At 38.0% G+C, this 20,582-nt stretch overlaps 1 protein-coding gene across 1 annotated transcript in view; it reads right to left on the bottom strand.

The window, feature by feature from the left end:
- Nucleotides 1–20,582, bottom strand: part of NRG3 (neuregulin 3) — a 368,969-nt gene that overhangs the window by 32,558 nt on the left and 315,829 nt on the right. The window contains exons 5-7 of the mRNA XM_039553975.1: nucleotides 16,042–16,144; nucleotides 10,938–11,064; nucleotides 3,673–3,800 (exon numbers count right to left, since the gene is read on the bottom strand). Of these exons, the coding sequence (XP_039409909.1) occupies nucleotides 3,673–3,800; nucleotides 10,938–11,064; nucleotides 16,042–16,144 (358 nt within the window). The remainder of the gene's footprint in view (nucleotides 1–3,672; nucleotides 3,801–10,937; nucleotides 11,065–16,041; nucleotides 16,145–20,582) is intronic.

Below are 20,582 nucleotides of genomic sequence, written 5' to 3'. Positions count from 1 at the left end.
TTTTCAGTTTCAAATTACTTCTGATGAATATTCAGCTGGCATATGTGCCACCACACTCCTTCATTTTAAATAGGTCTTTTACTTCTCGTTGTGCTGGCTCTCGTGTGTTTATAAGCAGCAGCCATACACCCTTTCCAGTCTCCTGAACTGAACACTGACATAAGACAGACTTTCTAGCATTTTCTGTGGAACATCAATCATTCATTCCTCATCTTAGCCTGGGAATGCAATTTGAGTCCATGGCAGTTGGGAGGCCATTTTAAGCAGGTGAGATAACAGTGGTGCATTCTCATGCTGTGCTGTGTCGTGTTCCAGCTTTTTTTGTGCCAAGGTCATGCACAAGAGCACTGAACAAAGTCTGACTCCAGTGCTGAGTAATTCTTTGAGTGCTGCACTGGTGAATGTCCTACCTTCTCAACACAAGTCCTTAATATCTCCCTTTCAACCACCTCTGTGTTTCCACATTGAAGCTTTTCTGCCTCCCCCTACTTTCTCCCCTTGAAGGCAGTAGACACATATGACAACAGTGACTGAGCTTGTGTAGAGATCTGACTCACCCACACCAAATACAATCATCAGTGCATATGTTGCAGTACCTGTATTGGTAAGATAGTAAACAATTTTTTCCTTTTTTATATCTACCCCAAGAATCTTCTTCCCCCATATTTGTCCTAAAGTCTTGACTATTCAAGTTCAACATAATTGGTTCCTAGTTACTTTGATAAATTCTTCATCATCCTAAATATTTGACACTTGCTAATCCATCCTCTCATGTCACAGTTCCCATTTTTATAGACTTTGCTCCCAGACATGAAATTTCATTAGCTGGTTCTCCCTCCAGATTTTTTTTTTTTTGGATCAAGATTAACCAAACCATCTTGAGAGCTTTGATTTCCACATTTTACTTCCACTTTGACTGTAGGAATGTCTATTTTCATACATTTAATTCTGTTCATATTCTACTGTTATCCTCAAATAGTCATCCTAACCTAAAAAATGAAATCTATTAATTCAGGATTGCACAAACTGCTTCAATTCTTATCTCTGTCCCACCATCAGCTTTGCTTTTTCTTTGGGAAAATAGCAGATTCCTTACACCTCCTTCCTTTCAGGTTCCTCTGCCTTTACATTCTTAGTTGCTTTAGTTTATCTGTACTTGCTCTTTCAAATTCAATAGCCTTATTTGCAGAATAACTTTAATTTACTCTTTCCTCTACAGTAAACTGAATCACTTATATTAGCAGCATAAAGAGTAAAATGCTTCCCAAATGAAAAAAACAAATTATTATTAATTTTAGGGTAAGTTTATCCTATTTTGGCATTTTTTTAAGACAATACAACTGCTCCAGGCTGAAAGCCTCTGCATTTGGCTTTCATCATGGCATTCTCTGAAATGAATCCCTCTAAAATCAAGGATGACTGAATCAATGAATGAAAGTCAGGATGACTAATTACCAGGAAAACTGCTATTCAAAGGGATCACAACTCAACCCATAATTAACAAAACTCTAATTTATTTCTATCTACTAGAAAATAAGACAGTATGGGTTTTCTTCTTACCAAGATCAACAGATAATCCAAGATGAATTTTTGAGCACATTGTATACTTTGCAGGAAGTTTACTGATTAAACACATTTGTTAATTTTGAATTCTGACAGTTCTGAGTTATTTTACATATGCAAGCAGAAGATGTAACATTCTTCTACTGTAATAGTAGTGCATAATGCAGGCAAAATATTTTAGGAGATTAATAATAGCACAGGGAAAATATTTTTTGAGATTAAATTTCAGTTTTCAACTTAATATCTGCATTAATTCTTTTTGTGTAGCTGAGGTTGGTAGAGACAGAAAATTGCTATTATCCATAATCTGAGTGAAATAATTATATGGTCTCTGTCAGTCATATTTCAGCAACTCCAAGTGATTCCCTACATTGACAGTCTTACTGCCAGGCCAAAATTGCATTAGTTTTAGGACGTGGAAACAGCCAGCCCCTGATTTTATGAAATGATCACCTATCATTAGTGTTCTTGAAAACACCAGTGGAGAAAACAGGTCTGGATGTAGAGCAAAGTATTTCCGTAGCAAGAAGAAATAAAACAACGGTAGAATTTAACAAAAGCATAAAAGAGAGAACCTGCAGAGCTGATATAATTTTTCCAGGCTCAGTCAGGTTTGGAATGAAATGGAGGGATATTTAGTATAAAATCCTCATTTGGCCACATTTGACCATTTGTCCTCAGTGAACACTATTTAGAAAATAAATTAGGAAGCTGTCACATGGTGCATGAATTAAAGACAGTCTTGTAAGTCTTCAAGTCTGTTGAATGTTTCATAAAGCAAGGGCCCTGTATAATTAATTTTGAGCTTTAAAACTAAAAAAGAATTCTTTATAAATTATAAAGTCATCCCACTTCTTACATTAGTTCTGAAGCAAAGACATTTCTTGGATATTGCAATCATACTATTAAAAGGTAAGGGAATGTCACTGATTTTTTTTCTGAATTTCATGTTGTGACTAAATGGTGATAAAATTCTTCCCAGAACTTCTGTAAAAAGCATTGTAGGCAGCAGTCCCATAGTTCATCTATGTTTAATAAAATTATTAAGCATATTTTAAAAATCTCAGTGTAATAAGGAAAAAGACCTAAGAAATGGATCTGACGTGACAGTTGGCATTATTTTTTCATGCCAAATTAAAGGCTTAAGTAAGGTAAAAGCAGATAAGACCCAAAACTCCCTTTCTGGCTCACATGTGGCACTCTCTCCGTTAAACAAATCACTCATTCAAATGAGAAAAAAGCACAGCTGGCTGAGAGCACCAAATACTACAGAAGCCAGATCATAACCTCATGCAATCCCAGACTTTTTTTTTTTTAGTAATTAAAAAAAAATCCTTTTAATAAACAAGTCTTCCACTCCAGATTATCTAGCTGAAAAAATTCCAAACTCGTTTTTCTCAGCCTTTTTTCTCTCTCTCTGTGCCTGGACCAGATGTTACCACTGTCATTCGACCAACACTATTGCTTACACCAGACTCTGGTTTGGTTTCTAGTCCTGTAATGAAGCACCTGCCCTCTTTCTCATCCAAAACCAGTTATAAGCAGAATTCTAATCTGAATCTCATCTGGTGATGGGTGACATTCCTCTTCTTTTTTTCTCTTCGAAACCACCATCCAAACTTTTTTAAGCCTCGTTTTCAAAGGCCACCATGTTTTCATAAATAAGTCATTATTCACTCCAAGTATCTTTTGTTTAAAGAAACAGTGAAAAAGGCTGGGAGTTTGCAACCAAGTCTTTCTGCAGCAAATGAGTCATTAAATTCATGAACACCGATAAGCAAAGTCTTTTTTTTAATGGCTCCTCCTTCTACAGCTGTTCCACTGGCTGGGCTGTACCTGCAGCTTGGATGGTGTCTGTAAATGCTTCCTGCAGGGCTGGCACAAACCACAGGGGAAAGCAGTGAGCATTGCTGTTACCTTTTATGTCTGCAGCTAAGAAAATGCTTGGACATCTGCTTAATAAGGCGGCTGAGGCTCTGCTGGCACCATGGCACTCAGCAGCTCACCCAGCCCCGCCACACCGTAACCTTGCACACCTATCAGCACTTCTACAACTGCCTCCCTGGGCAGCTGCCAGCCTAGTCTCTCACCACACAGACATTTGCTCACCTGTGTTGCTTGATGGGCTGGGTTCCTCTGTCAGGAGACAAGGCCTCTGGGAAGGACTGAGGGCCTGAAAAACTAGACTCCATAACTTTGTGCAGAATAGGCCCCGGGTGCCTATCTGGTTTTGAATACTGTAGCAGAGAGAATAAAATTCATTAATACTCACAAGACAAAGTACATTGTTGATGCTATTCACCCTGAATTCATATCAGAGCAGGTTAAGAAGTGCTCTAGTGCATTTTTAAATCAAAATTAGGCGTTGCAAGTAACACATTCATTCAGTATTGTTTACACAGCAGAAAGGGCTAGTATTCATTATCCCCATTACGTTCTGCACATCAAAACACTGGTATCAGCATTAGCAGCAAAATCACAGACTGATCTGCCCATAATGATGGGAACAATGATCCCTTTGACTAGAAGTCTGTTTTTGTGGGTGTCCATGCAGAGACTGAGATCACAAAACACATCTCAGAGGACAGTCAGCAACTTCTTGGGTCCTTTGGTGATTTCAAACACTGCATCATCATCAGCATGTGCAACTATGAAAACCAAACTGAAGCAGCACTTGTGTCATCAGATAAGTAAGGAAAATATTTGAATCCTATCCAGAGCCAGATATCTTTCTGAACCAGTCTGAAACTTCTGACCTGGGAGTATCTGTGCTAGTAAGAACAGTGTAAACATAATTCTTCTTGTGGCAGGTGTAGGTGTAGGGCAGTCTCTGGGCACAGAGTGAGACACAAAGGGCTGCAAAGCAGACACTAGACATGAACAAGAACAGATTTTTTCTTCTTGCTTTGTGATTCAACTGCAATTTCAGAAAAAAAGAGTCTCTGAACTTGAATGGAGCCATAAAGTCAAAGTATAGGAAAAGCTGCACTTGGGCTTGTAAGAAGATTCCACGTTGTTAGTGGTTACTGGGCAATATCTCAGAGATATGAGATGTTAACTCACATTTCCACTCAGGTATGAAAAATAAAGCATTTTTCAGTTTTTTTTATTTTGCATTACAAGGACCTGCACTAAAACTAATAGGTCTGTTTTCCTTTTTCTTTGTTTTTTCAGTACTAGACACCTAGATATCCATGTTATCATTAAAACAGATTGGTATTGTGGGAGTGATTACATGATTACATATTTTAGAAAGAAAATAGAAATATTTTAGAAAGAAAATTAAAATAATAGAAAAAAATCACAGTGGTGAAAAATGCCTTGCTATGATACAAGAGCATAAAAATTTATGGAGAAGATAGTAAGCAAAGAGAGTGAGCAAAATTGAGTTCTTCATAATTATTGGTTTTGTCTAACAAAAGACCAAGAACTCATTAAAACAACAGACTATTATTTTCTGACTCTCACCTATTCTTATCTACATTTCTGTAGACTTCAGCAAGATCAAAAAGGAAAGTCATACAAGAATATACTCTTTTAAAAATAGGTTACATGTACTTTTAGTCCAGCCAGGCAGACTTATGACCAATTTCTATAGATAAAATCTTCACATTTTTCTCCACTGCTCTTCTCCCTCTTTCTGTTGAGTGAAACACCCATGTAAACAGGGTGAAAATCATTGCTTTCGTGCTTCTGCAGGCAAAGCTATGAGGGGCAATATGCAAAATGGTGCTGCATGCATGAAGTAAACACAACTGAAATAATAAGAAGAAACATTTTCCACTCCCATTTCCTTCAGTTACCGTGATCTTAGATGTCACTTGTAAATGTTGCAGATAAAATATTCAGACAGAAGTATGATTTTTGAGGTACTCACATCGGTGAAGGTTTTAAACTTTAATAGTTATCCTGCCAGCTGCAGAAATGAAACTGGCTTTGATTTCTGACCTGAATAAATCAATTTGAGCTATGTAAAGAATGGCTTGCTAGTGCCAAGAAGCTATTTCTGTCCTTTTTTTTGAGTTTGCTCACGACAGAAAATTGAAGGTCTGAATGGCCTGTAAGACCATGAGTATGAAGTAAATCATGAAGAGCAGAGATAAGCTGTGCCTTTTGCTACACCCGTGTTTCAGGTGGATGTGGGCTGGAGCAGTGGTACACAGAGCCTTTCCTCACCACAGCTGAGGAGCACCAGGACCCCAGAAGCTGCTCTGATGCTGATTAGCAAACTGTACTGAAGGTCCAGCACCCAGCACCGCTCAGCCACACCCTGTAAAGGGTGTTTTTTCCCCCCAGCTGAACATTTTTCCGCTTTTCAGATACAGCACTTAAAACAAAATTCCTGTAACAGTCATAAAATTCTTTACAATGAAAATGTGAATTACAGTTTAAATTGAGGGTGTGAATGTACAGGGAATTCGAACAATGCAATGAACATACCTGCACGTACCACGTTATTCATATATTGTAACATATTTAAACACAGTTGGGTTTATTCTCCTTTAGCTTAATTCCAAGTGCCACATCCCTTCTCTAAGATCTCCTCTGGAGAAAAATACGTCCTACTTTTGGGAAGAGCTTACAGCAGTATCATTTGGTGCCCTCAGAAGTACAATATGGGATCATTCCCCAGCTGTATCCCAGCAGAGCTCATCCTGCTGCTCCCACAGCTCAGTTCTCACCTGGCCTGAGCTCTGTGGAAGCCTCTGACTCTTGTGAGCTGCGGAATACTCAGCCATGATGGAGAACAAGCTGTGAAACCCTTTCAAAGGGCTGTTCCAGTAGGTTGAAAGCATCACTGAAAGCTTATCTGTATTCAGGTTTTTTAATAGTTTTATTGCCTTCTTGGTTAATTATCTGTTCTTGTTTGAGCAATTACTGGAAAACACTGAGGCATATGGCCAAATAAATTAAAGAATAATGATAGCTTTTAAAAAAAAATTTTGCAGATTTTCAATTTTTCATGGTTTCATGGAGAAAACCATCTATTATGTACAATTACTCAACTCTCTGACAATAAAAATTCCACCCCCTGCTAGTTAATGTTAAGTGAATCTGAGCCAGGAGACAAGAAATCAGCCTCTGTCACTGACCTGCTGCATTACTCTGAGCACATAATTCCTCTGCTCCAGGCCTTGAATTCCTTGTTCTAAAATGCAGGACTCAGGGATAACAAATACCACTCAAATGCTGCGGAGTAGCTTGACACTGTTGTCCTGGTGTTATGCAAACAGAAACACCCATCCTTCCCCCAGGCTTTACTTAGCTCTTCCCCCTCAGTGATTTCTCCAAAATAGTAAAAGGTCCAGAAATTCATGTGGCATTGGAAGAGAGGTGATGTGGGGATCCCACTTCAGAAAGAACTGAGAAGGCAGAGGGGTCAGCTTTAAGTGACATTCAGAGAGGTTGCCTCAAGGAGAAAAAGAGCCAGGGATTTTTCTGGGTGGGCTGAGCTTGCACAAAAGCTCATCAGGTGGTACATTTAACATCCTTACTGTTCCCCTATGCTCTGTATGTTCTGTTCCCAACTGGCTCTAGACAGAGGACAGTAAATTCAGGTTTGTCTATTCTGGCAGTTCTTCCTAAGTATTCATGTGATACAGGAATGGGAAATTCGCTCTTGATCTTAGCTGATACATCAAATGGTAATTCAGGTAAAACCACAGTGTAATCCTTTAAAAGATTTAAGTGCATCTCTTGCTCGACATGTATTAATTGTATTTCTGTCACAGCGACTGAAAAGATTTTATTTCCTACTACTATTAACAAAAGGCAAAAAGATGCAAAAAGAGCATTTTTTGTCCCTTGTTTGAAGAATTTCAGAAACCTGGAGCTAATGATTGCAAGCTACTAGAAACAAGTGTAGTGAAAATTGAAACCATATAGTACAGCAGGAAAAGCATATTAACCACCTCAGAGGGAATGTGATGGGAAACTAATAGAGCCCCTTGGCACAATGGGAGAAGGTGTTAAAAACCACGAGGCCACTTTAAAAAGCCATGACAATTCTCAAAATCACCAAAGGAATGTCAAGGTTTCAGCTGACTCTTTTTTTATTCTTACTTTTTTTCCCATGACATGTTTATCAAGTTGTGAGAATTTAAAGAAAGCCTCTACTCTATGTGGAAAAAGCAGGTAGGAATCAGGAGCCACCCTGCCTCCTCCTGTCACCTGCATGGTCTGTGAGGGTGCACCAAGCACTTGTTTTTCTAGGGGGGGAGACTGACAAAGTCCTTTTGACTATGTGGAGAGCTAAATGTTTGCTGCAGCCCTTTAAATATCTCTTGGAAGGAGGATGATCCCTGGGAAGGGGTACATAATACTTGGGAAGCCCTAGGTTTCATGCATTAGGTGAAATTAAAATGAATCTCCTGTGTGTCTCAAAGATCCTGAATTAAAAGCCAGCACATCTATCTCTTCCTGGCTGAAGAATTATAGCAAGATTACAACTGCATTAGTCTTTAAATCCAAGAGGCTAGAAACCCTAGCAAGAAACCTTAGCAAGAAATTAAGTGTGTTGCTGCCAGAATGCTTGGGAAAAGCAGTGGACTTGGAGGAGATTCAGGAAATCCTAGGAGCTATGTTCAAACAGATATTTATGAATCCTTCTTACAGTACACAGTATTTCCCAACTAATTTGTATCTCTAACAAAATAATGAAATCGCTATGGAGGATAAGTCTTGCTACAGGTGAGCACAATTACCAGTGATGAGCAGCAGGAGTTCAGAGAGAGCACAGCTGTCCTGACAAATTCCAACCTTTTATTTCACTTCTCAGAATCACAACTGAGCAGAAGCAGGGAGTGGAGGAGATGTAATACATTTGAGTGTGGGAGGAAAAATGACTTCACTGAGGTTGGTCAGGCTCTTTATAGCCACAAACCACTTGAAACCCTGTCTGCTATACCCTGGGTTTTGGGAAATAAGTTAAACCTCTTTCTAAAGCAACACATTTGGAAAGATAAGATGGACCCTTTACTAAATATAGCAACCTCTGGGTCAAAAGGTGATGGTTCTTTCAGAATAGTCATCAAGAATAAGGAACTTTATGCAACTCTTCTCAGGTCTCCACAAAAGCATTCCTCTCTGTGGAGGAAGAAAGAGAAGTGTGAAAAGCCTAAAAGCATCACCAGGTCTATTCAAAAGAGACAAGAGAAAAATCCAGAGAATCTTCCAGGGAAAGACAGAAAAGTGACATAAATGGGAAAACTCTCTTGCTTGTAGGAGGAGCTCGTGGAGTGGGAAAAGAAACAACTTCCAGGATTACATAAACCAAAATGCCAGACTGGAGGAGTAGTCTCCAGAAAATAACTGCGCTAATTTATCTCTTTATTAGCTCCTGGAAATGAGGAGAACTAGGATTTCTCCCCAGGCCCCTGTGGTGGCAGCTGCAGATGGGAATGGCAGAGGGATCACATCCAGGCTGCTGCCTGAGCCCCTTTCCACCCGGCAGATATGCCTGAGGACGATCTCTGGTTTCTGAGGGGGGTCACTCAGCCATTCCTACAAAATACCTTTCCAAAGTCCCTTTTCTGCTGCCTCATCATACCCCTGCCCTTCTTTCCACCTCCAATCTGGCAAGTTTTGTAAATATTTCATGAGCTGGTTGCATGCATTCCTGCACTAAAATCTTCCTGACAATAGAAACCATTATTACCCTGCACTGTTACACTATATCCTGCACAAGGTCATTCTGTTTTTCTTCCTTACCATCTTCCCAAAGGGAGAATGCATTAATGGCAAGGAGAAAACAGTTGCCTGCACACAGCCACAAGAACAAGAAAGTGGTATGTGGCACTCATAATGTCAGGCTGAAGAGCATTAAAAACTGAAAAGCAAATTTGGATTAAAATAGTAAATATAATGATGGTTTTCTATCTCTGTGTCCAGAATCTACAAAGTGCTACTACTTCAGCCAGTATGACTATGGTTGTGGCAAAATAAAATGACAAAATATTGCGCTGAATTACAGTGAGAAAAAGGCAAAGAACATATTCTTAGTGTTAACCAAGGCTTACTTCACAGGATAGACTAAAAGGATCATGAACTTTACCTTTTGCTGCCCTCATTACAACCCAACAACATTTCCAACAGCTTTTTTTTTTAGGGGCTAGAAATAATATGACTGAATGAACTGAAAGTGAGAGAAAACACTGCACAAGGTTCCCCAAACTAGGATTTTGTCAATTTAGTGGAGCTATCTTCCTTCTTGAAAGAGTATATTTTTCCTGAATTACAAAGCATATCATGAGCATATATAGGAGCACCACAGTGGTGTTCCTACAAAACAGAACTTTTAGTGAATACAAGCAATGCTCTGACAACCTCTCTGTCTTAGCAGTGAGGCTCTGCTTACTCTAAAGTGGTTAAAAGTGCTTATCTTTATCTCTAAATTAATTTTATGTAAACTAGGAGTTGAGAAATCTTTGGTTAAGTGGGCATGAGTGCTCACTTTTGCTAAACTCCCTCTATTTTGATGGAATCTGGCAAATAAGCTAGTCATCCCTTTAAGGAACATGAAGATACTTTTTTTTTTAAAAAAGGAGTTAATAATTTAGAAAGGTTTGATATATCTTTTATATTTTCCTATTATATTGCTACCAGGATCCTTCTTCCAAAGGCTTTGTTCAAAGTAAGACAGCACTGACTGTGTGTGACCAGGGGAAAGAGAACAACATGTACTGGAAAATACCTTGCTAAACAAATACCAGGGCTAAATAAATTGGTTGTCTTCAAATTCCTTATTTCAAACACACTTTACATATTTCATGATTGTGAGACTGTAATGACTTACATATAATTATATTCAGAAAGTGACTAAATATATTTCAAATTTAGTTTGAACGGACTAATTTCTTTCTGTAAACTAAAGTACCTTTAACTAAAGACCCAGAAAAATGAGACCATCTGCATGGTCTTCCCTTGGGCATTTATTTACATGTGTAAATTTAGTTCTAGATTTTGAATTTACTCTGAATTAACTGTGACAAATCTCTATGTTTTTTCATGCAGGTTCATAAATTGTTGGAAGACCTGACATCACTTGAATTCAAGGACCCCCCACTACATATACAGACACGTAGGAGGGCAGGAATTTCTAGAAACTATAACAGTTATTTCCACTGCTGAATGCAGAGCTGGGGGGCTCAGCAAAGTCTGCTACATGAACAAAATGTGCCAGGATCCATTGAAATAACTTTAGCAAAAAAAATTCCCTGCTTTCCATTAAGAAGCCCGACAGAAAACATTTTATGAAAGAGGTGAGAATTGTGGTTCCCATTGCTCAGATGTTAATAGCAGCATGACGATGTGCTGCCATCAGCAGCAGGAACTCAGCCAGGCTATTAAGTGCTGTAGCTGGCAGGATTACTTACATTTTGCAGCTGGACTTGGCTTTGTGCCATACAGTCCGACTTTGCCATCATGCTGGAAGCATTTAGGCTGTAGGTTTTCCTATTCTGCGTTTCCTTCAGCTGTTCGTGAATTTGCTTTGTTTGTTTCCTGCAGAGAGAAATAAAACTCATGTAAGAAAGAGCTCACTTGATCTTCTGCTACAGCCATGATACTTTTATAGCCAGAGCTCCCTTTGTTCAAAACTTCGCCGTATTAGATGAGCCAGCTGAGCTAATTCCCTAATGTCTGATATTCCAGTGCAGCAGTTGTTTCCTGGCAAGGCTTAACAAAGGGGAAAAAAACCCCACCTCCTCTGTTTTAAACTATCTTCTATTCTCAGATTACTATAATAGTATGCTCGTTGTGTCAGTGCAGAATTTTGTAAGATCATCTACTGCACGTTTAACAATAGCTTGCAAGTCAGTCTGAATAATAAAAAAAGCATTTTGCCCTGATTTGGTAAAAAAGATTTTGTCAAACAAAAAAGGCATTAGTCACTGCTGGCTATAAAAACTGATGAATTATCAAAGATTTCTGCTGGCTGATTAGACTTGACCTATAACCCATCTTGTATAGAGCAGCTTCTGCTTATATGCTTAAACCTGGAAAAAACATCAGTATGGCCTCTGAGGCCGTGTTTTTGACTTATTATACTGTAATCCACCATGTCAGAGCTAGGAATACCACTAGATGAATTCCTTGCATTATTCAGGAGATAACTATACTGTTAACAAAGACTTTCTGTTTCTGCCACACTCTACTGAATGGGAGTGACAAACAGTTTTTAAGTTCTGTACATGATAGAGGATATGAGACAGCAAACTTTAAATATTACTTTTATCTTCTGCAAAAAGATAGCTGGGCAAAAACTGTTGTCAAAATACATTTAAGGCCTTTTATCACTTTCTTTTTTTTTTTTTTTGGGATAAGCTACATTGTCTGGGAATATCAGTTTTCAACAATCATGAGCAAAAACTTCACAATGCCATTTTAATTCTTTCCTTCCTTCCCTGCTTCCCTTCTCTCCCTAGAAGATGCATCTCCAGCAGTGAACCTACAATGGCCTTGGAAACCACCCAGCAACCTCAAGGACTCGCCAGTAGCAGCGTTTCATTATGCCACCAGCAGGTTTTGGACAGCTGCTGGTGCCAAGCCAAATTTCAGAAGGAAGTGATTTCAGCCAAGTGTTGATAAGAGATAAAGAAAATACAGCCTTTTTATAGAGAAATTTAAATGTTAGCAAAGAAGCTTCAGCAACATTTTGAAACATTTCTGGATGATTTTATTGTGGAAAGTCTTATGACATCATCAAGCTTGGTAGGATCTTACTTGAGCCAGGCAGTGAATTTGACACTGAACGAAGTATAGAAGTAATTTTAATTTCTTATTCACAGTGGATCTGCAGGAAGGTATAAGAAACCAGAGGAAAATTACTTACTTATGTGTTCAGTGGAGGGGCCTGTGAGAGAGGGCAGGTTCCCTCAATATGAAAGTAAGTGGTGAGAAGCACCACAGTTCAGGTATTCAATTTTAATAATATAGTTTTTAATAATTATTGAGTCCCTTAGTTTTGGTTCAGCATGACACAATGTAAACATTGGCCTAAATTCAACAAATTGCTGCTTAGAAGTATTTGTTATGGCTCGTTTCCTGAGAACAGGTCATAAGCCAGAACAAATCTAGAACTCTACAAGTTCCTCTTGGGCTTTCTGCTTGCATCCCATTTTGAAGCAAATGAAAAAGAATGAATTTATATTGTAAGCATGTTACAAATATTAGTGGCATGTTTTGAGTATTGCTAGGAACTCATAATTAGCAAAATTCATGAATAGCGATAGGTGAGGAAATAATTTCTCAGGCACAAAAACTTTTGAAATTTTCCTTAGCCAAAACTTGTAGAATTAATATTGGAATAATCCGAATAGATATATAATCTGAAGGATTATAGTGTCAAATTAAATTAGTCAGTTGAGTCTGAACCATCTCTTTTAAAAATGTTTTTAATATCTACTAATTTTTGAATCCAATGAAATTGAACAATTTAATTTATAAAATGTCTAAATGAGCTCTTTAGCTTCTCATAAAATTCCAGAGGAGATCCATAAAAAAACAACTTTAGAGTTTTTTTATGAACAACTATTTATTTTCTGACCAGCTAAATTACATACACTGAGGAAATTAATAAATCTATTCCTATGTCCTGCTGGAAAACCAGCCTTTTGCATGTTGGTCTCCAAAATGGTTAGGGAACATTCAGGAATTTTCTGAGTGGAGACTCTGTGTAAGAACAATGATAATGAAATATGATCACAGCAGCAGACTTGGGGAATCTCTCCTATACACACAAAATGAGCATTTAATCAGGAAAATAACAAAATTTTTGGATTTGTTTAGAAAAATAAATAGAGGTTTTTTTATGTATATAAACACGTGTAAGTAAACTGGAATATCCAACTTCACTACTGCAATCTTTAAGACTACAATTGAAAATCCTGAAGGTAATTTGCTGAGAAAAACAATCCAATCATTAATTTCCTTTTATGTTCATGCAACCTAACATTAATATTAGGTTTATGCATATTAATTTTGCCAAACTATAGGATGCACAGCTATAAAACTAGGAACTATTAATAATTCAAAGTTACTTGCTGATTAATAAATTTATTTTATAATTTTTGTTTTCAAAACAAATGGCCCTTCCGTGTTCTACTTTAGAGTTATTTGGCAACGAAGTGTTCTTACTTCAGCTAGAAATAAAAGCCACTAGTTACTTGTAAAAGTCTAAGCTGTAAAGGGCAGCCCATTACTGTACTCTTCATCTGTTGCTAACACTTCCAGCACTTTCTTGATTAACCCCAAAAGGAATAATTGGAAGGGCACAGAGTTTAATTATAGTCCTAAACTTTCTCAGATTGAATCTATTTTGAAAAAGGACTTTTAATTCAATGGCACATAGGGAAGTGCCTATTTCTAGCAGCTGGTATTATAGAATTGTCAGACTAAGTAAGTGAGGGTCAGGATCTTCATGGAAACTTTTCTCTTAATGGATGCACTATTCAGAATTTCTGTATCTGTTAGCAATATTCTAAATGTTTTGTACATCAAATGAAACCCCAAGATAACCCCCATGCAGGAGGAATGCTTTGATAATTCTTAGGCATAGTCAGGGATAAAGAAGCTCCCAAAAATCTGCTGACTAAAAGCTAACATATGGTAAGTGTTGAGGCACTTTAAATTTTTGGGTTTTACACCCTTAAGACACTGGCCAATGTTACATTTACAATTTTACCTGGCCTCCATGTGACCCGGTCTAGACACTTTTATTTACTTTTTGGACAGCACCAGATGGAGCCACAGCCAGGGTGTTGGGGATCGATCAGTCTCCTTCCATTACTCGACTCACACATTGTCTGAGGCCTCCTGACTGAACCAGGGGTGCTCATTTTCTCATAACTCTCCAAACTTCAGTTCCCAGAGTCTGGCACCAGCCCACTTCAGCTCTTCTCAGTAACTCATATTTATAATGAAGACAGAGCCCCAAACCCAACACCCCCACCTGCTCCTGACACTATTGTCCTGTAATTTCCTCTTTCAAGTGTTACTCCCAGTCATTATTTTCAGACTTAGCTCTCCCCACCACCTCATCAAAGCCAGGGTGTTTTGCAGGCTGTTCCAGCCCAGCTCTCACCAAGCAGTGCAAGACCAAGAGGGGCACTGTGAATAACAGAGGGGCATTTTATTCACAGTATGCTCAGTCATTGACTGCATGTTCTTCCTACTGACAATCCCATTCTGCCTTTTCTGAAACTCTCTTCATCAGCAAAACCCTCAAGCTTTCTAGGAAGATTCTTGCTCCCTCTTTCTTCTAAGATCTGCAGATCTAAAATGCATAATGACATCTCTAATGCCGTGCCAAAGTGGCTGTCTCTGCTCACAGTTTTCACTACAACAAAGGAGTTTGCAGAGAGGAACTCTCCTGCCAGTCTGTCCTTCCCAGCTAGCATCACTGTCACTCTGGATGACCAAAGAACAATTAAACAAAATCCCTCAAGAATTAGAATAATTAGGAATACTTAGAAAAAATGTGAACCAATTCAAATCTTCACTCAAATCACACATGACCTACCCCTGAAGTTTGAGGGGAAGAAAAAGGGGAAAAAACACCTGGTGACTTTTTTTCTCTGATGGAAATGTCAGTTTAAATTTTTTTCTAAATAAAACCCAATCCTCACTAGATTTCCTAGACATTAAAACAAATTCTAGAAAGGGGGATTCAGATAAACATCCAAACTTTTAAATAGTGCCAGCCTTCACATTTCTGATGGTCAGCCACCCTGACTAGCTTCATGCAGGTACTTTTTATATTGATTTGTGTTCTCTCATTAACTCCAGCTGGAACAGGAATGAAGGATGGCACCATACAGAACATATTTATAGATACAGCAGCACTCATGTAACTGCTAGGAGGTTTTTGCAACTCAAATTATACACATAACAATAAATTTTATAAAATAATATTCAGTTGTGAAGATAAAAGAATAGACTAGATAGCATTTCACTTGATAGTAGAGATGATTTCACTACTTGGATAAGTCAAAGTGCTTCTGTGTTACAAATACTAATATGCATCTTTATCAATAGGTTGCTGTATTAGCTACAGGTTACAGATATCTGCAGAGAACTTGTTTCTGCATTTCTAACTTTACTTTTGTTCTCAGCATAGAGAAAGAAAAGGGACATTCAGGGATGTGAAATGAAATGCAAAAAGGAGATGGCATGTTTAAACTGTCATTTTCAGAAGAGCAAAGTAATTATTGCACTGATAGCAAAAGACACGAACTTATTACTGTCAAAAAAAAGAACTGGAAATGACACAATCTATTCTATCCTGCTAGCAGAAAATAGAAAGAAGAACACATATTACTCCTGTTTACTTTTTGGGGGGGATTTAATGTAGCCATGGGGAACTGCTGTAGCCTGACCAGAGATAAGAGCAACTTCAAAACGAGGGGAGAAGCTGAAGCACTCTAAGGCTGTAAAAAGGACAGCAGCTAAACCCCAAACACAGCAGAGGCAGGCTCTTACTTTGTTTTGAAGTAGAATGCTGCACAAAGCATGCCCACCACGACGATGCCAAAGACGATGCAGGCAATGGAGAGCACCTGGCGCTGGTAAACCTCCTCGCTCTCTGTGGACAGCAAAAGGCACAGTTAGGACAGCACAGGAAAGGGCACCTGCGAAAGGGGACTGCAGCACCTCGTGTCTCACTAATGAGGGATGGATACGAGACACTTGGAGGTCTGGGCTGGCCAATTCCTCCACAGAATGGATGCTTCTTGGAACCCCTCCTCTAGATAAGGTTCATACAGTTGTGGCCTCCTCAGGGAGTTTTAGGAAATGGCCCCAATACACTCTGAGTGATACGTAATAATGACAATCAGTACAGTTTAATCTTTTCTCTGCCCTACATGCTATTTTTCAACTAACAAAGAGCCTACCATCAATTGGATAAAGAGCCCTACAACCATGGAGTTTTTCTGGTTTAAGGAAAGAACCATCAGAGCTCTTGTAATGTCCCACAAGAGTCAGAGTTCTTCTTTAGCTACCCCAAAAATGTAAGGTTTTCGTGATTTGAGTGGTGATTACAATGCCTTACTCCCATGTCCTGAAGCTGATGCAAAACATGCCAGAGTAAAGAATTAACTCAATGAACTTGCATGGAACCCAATGACTATTTTGCTCCAAAGCACCAGATATTGCTTTAATAGGCATCTATTTTTAACAAACCAAGTTTTCTTTATAAATCTCATAATATTCTAATTAAGTTTAAAACAGGAAGAGAAGGAAAGTAAGAAAAAGAAAAAAAGCTAAGGAAATAAGAGAAAACACTCATTCATGACAGCAGACAGGAGCTGATAAGGAACTGGAGATTCACAAATTCAATTAATCAACAGCTCCTTAAGTGTTATATTTTACATTTATTATTTCAACCACTTTTCTAGTTCAAAGTGCTAACATGCTAAACAGATTGCTATTTTTTAAGATCGGTTTCTCCAAACATGCAGCATACAAACCAGTATTTTCATCCACATATTTCAGGTAGTAAGCCAACATGCAGGCTTATCAAAGCACAGTACAAGCAAGCACTGTGCACTGACAAACCTACATTTCCTTCCTAGGCTGGAGCTCTTCAGTGCAGACACCCCCATTGATGTGAAAACACCAGGCACACATGTCAAGTAGGTGGCAGTAGCTCCAAGTTTGTAACTCTCAGGTTCACAACAAAGATTGCATGAAACACCGAGGTAAATCTAGACAAATCATTAAAGACTATGTACAGTATCCTAAGCAGTACTAATTATTAATTTTTCAAGAATGAATACCACAGTGCTGTTACTAAGCATTTGGAATCTTAAATATGAGCATTTGTTTCTTGTAAGCCCCAGTCCTTTTTTTGTAAGCTATTAAAAATAAAATTATGAGTATCAAATCTTGGTTTTTTTATTACTTGTCTACTTGCTCTCTCAAACAACACCACAGTGATACAGAAGCCCCTCCTAAGATACAAAATGTCCTCAGCTTCTGCTGACATTTCCCCATAATTTAAATTTGAAATGCTAAAAGTTGTAATCTAAAATATTATCTTAAAAATAAAAAGAAGCAAATAGGCTTTTCACCTGTCTAAAATGTAAGTGGAAAATTTGTAATTAAAGGGGAAATCCTGTTCACATTGCACTAAAACTCATTCTAGTACACGCCTATTCCTCATTGGGAGGTACAAAATCTGGATCTAGAAAGTAAATCCTCACTGGCAGTGAACGAAATGTTTAGAGTTTAATGTCTTTTGTTTTGTTTTATTTGTTTGTTTGCTATTAAAAGCAATTGTGCCAACACAATTACCCACCTTCCATTTCCACGGTAATGCACAAATTTAACAAATTTTGAATTCTTCTGTTGACGTGAATCACACTGAAAATAATTCTAAAAATCTTCATTTCAGCAATTGTTAACCTGTTCTGCTTGAATACTGATTTCAGCACCTACTGCCACAACTAAACCATCCGTAGTTATGAACTGCAGTTTCACTCAAACATTCCATAAAAATTGCAGTACAAAATATGTTAATTAAAATAAACTGATTTAAGTAATATGTGCAAATAGGCTTAATTTTGATTTTTTTCAACAGAAGTCCTCATTAAATACTTTTTTTCCCCTTGCTATTTTTTTTTGAGAAATTATGAGTTTGATGCAGCTGTGCTCCTTTGTCGGTCCTGGATAGTGACCACTGTCTTGTTAAAGATGCTTTAGAATAAGCCTGACCAAGATAAAAGCAATTCAGAGACCAGACAATATTATCTTGCTGAAACAACTATGTGAAGATTTAAGTCTTTTGTGTAGTCAGATTAGTCCCTGTCACCACCTTCAACACATGCTGATCAATACTTTCTTTGCTTTTTGTTTACTTTGTACAGTGTGTGTTTAAAGAAGTACTTATTGATTAACTGTACTCCATTTCTTAGACACCTTTATTCATTTTTTACACCCTTTAAATATTTATGTATTGGATTCCACCATTTTTTTGTCTCCAACATCTTTAAATATAACCACTTCAGCATTTTTCCATTCTCTAATCTTCCACATTGGCTTTATTTAAAAATCACCTTCTTACTAACAGCAAAATAATGTCTTTCTCTGCAAACTTCGAAGGTCTCCTCATGGTTGCCTTGATTTAACCTCACTATTGTGCTAAGCACAGATAGCACAGCTGAGATCCTCTCCAGACAAGGAGCACTGAAAAGGGCCTGAGGGAGGAGATGGCTGTAGCCAAGCATTGCAAAGCACTTGGGCTCTCATGTAACAGAAAGCTGTAGAAATCAAAAGTGTAGAAAAGAGAAGAGCTGCAAATTCCTTCTCCTTCACTCAAGGATTTGCATCAGCTGGTGCACACACGTATTTACATACTGAAGCTAACTTCCCAAGGTAAACTAAAGTGTGACTGAAATGGTAAGTCTCTCTTTATTCACATATATTCATATGTTCCTTGTGATGAACATCACCTCAATTACAGTCTGTTGAAATAAACACTCTTGGGAGAGGATTCCTCATTTAATGAGCAGCCAAGAAAATATTTCTGCTAAAAACCAAAATATAAACTGCCATGGATATTTCTGGATAATCCATTTGAGGATTAAGACTACAGAACATGAATTTCACCAAGCATTCAAATTACAAAAAATACACAACCTCTACTGAGAGAAATGCGACCACAGTGCTGAAAAGTAACATAGTAAACTCTTTAGATGCAGACTGTTTAATAAAAATTATGGAAAAAAGATCTTCTCAGAACACAAAGGCAAGACAAACTCACATGGCACATTGAGCCTGTAAGAAAGGCTGGTTCCCACAGAAAAGTCCCCATTCATTGTGTGCCCTGTTACGTGTGGAGCCCACTGTCAATCATGCTATTGATTGTTTCTTATTTTCTATCCTGTTACAAAATTTTCTGAGCTTATCCCACTCATTTGCTGCTATTATGAAACACAAAATTACTTCTTGCTCTTACCCATTGCTCACACCAGAGTTAAATTTCATGTCCATTATGAAAAAAGATACACGTCATATTCAAGGTACTGGGGATTTGGGTTTTTTAATTCTCTTGCTCTTTAAAATTTGCTCTTACAGGCTGTACCCTGTTTGCTTTATGCATGTGGAAAGACCCGCTGAAGCATACACATACATCTTTAGAGGATTAAAAAGTGTAGGGTAGACACATTTTTCTCATGACTGTTATTTCTAATGGATATGGTAGTTTTTTTACTGTACATAAGCTGAAACTTGCCTCTTCTTTTTGAATTTAATATAAAAGGAAGAATGCTGGTACGAGGTCCTTGAGTATGATTATAACCATATTACTGAGGGAAAAATAGTTAATTAAAACAGATTATGTTGGCTTTGTCAGCACCTAAATCCACAATATCATTGCCAGCCATAATCACTGGATCCTCCAGTTCTATTGTGTGTTTTGAGCTGAAATATCCTTGAAAGGGATTTCAAATATGAAGAACAGCAATGTGCATGTGGCCCATGAAAAACAATAACAAAACAAAAATAGCAACTTTCCCCCTTGTGCTTATTTCAATGGCTTTTGAATAAAATCTCAATATGGTCACAAGCAACACAGAGAATAATTATTGACTATTCAAACCAAGCCAACAGAGAAATTATGATATTTACCATACAAATGCATTACTTAACCTTTGCTCTACACAGAAAAAACTCCCTGAAAATGAATAAACTTGCACATTAATTTTTATGCTGAAGTTTTTACTCCCAGCCCAAAAAGCACAAACCCTAACAGCATCCAGCATCCCCCTACCTTCCCCACTCCCTTCTCCTAGAAGGACCCACTCTGCATCACTGCAAGTAATAACACACTATAAAACAAATATGGGAAACCCTTTACGGTATATAGGAAAACCAATAGCTTTCCATGTGCACAGAGCCAGCTTTTCCTCAATACATTACAAGGCAGCATGCAGGCGGAGCTTTGGGGTTTTTTGTCCCCATGTGAAAACTGAGCCATGCAGGTGCAGAGAACTGGGCACTGTGACTTTTGCTATGACCTC

This window comes from Corvus cornix, chromosome 6 (genome assembly GCF_000738735.6).
Source record: "Corvus cornix cornix isolate S_Up_H32 chromosome 6, ASM73873v5, whole genome shotgun sequence".
Classification (NCBI taxonomy): Eukaryota; Metazoa; Chordata; class Aves; order Passeriformes; family Corvidae; genus Corvus; species Corvus cornix.
This window is presented reverse-complemented; position numbering and strand designations above follow the sequence as displayed.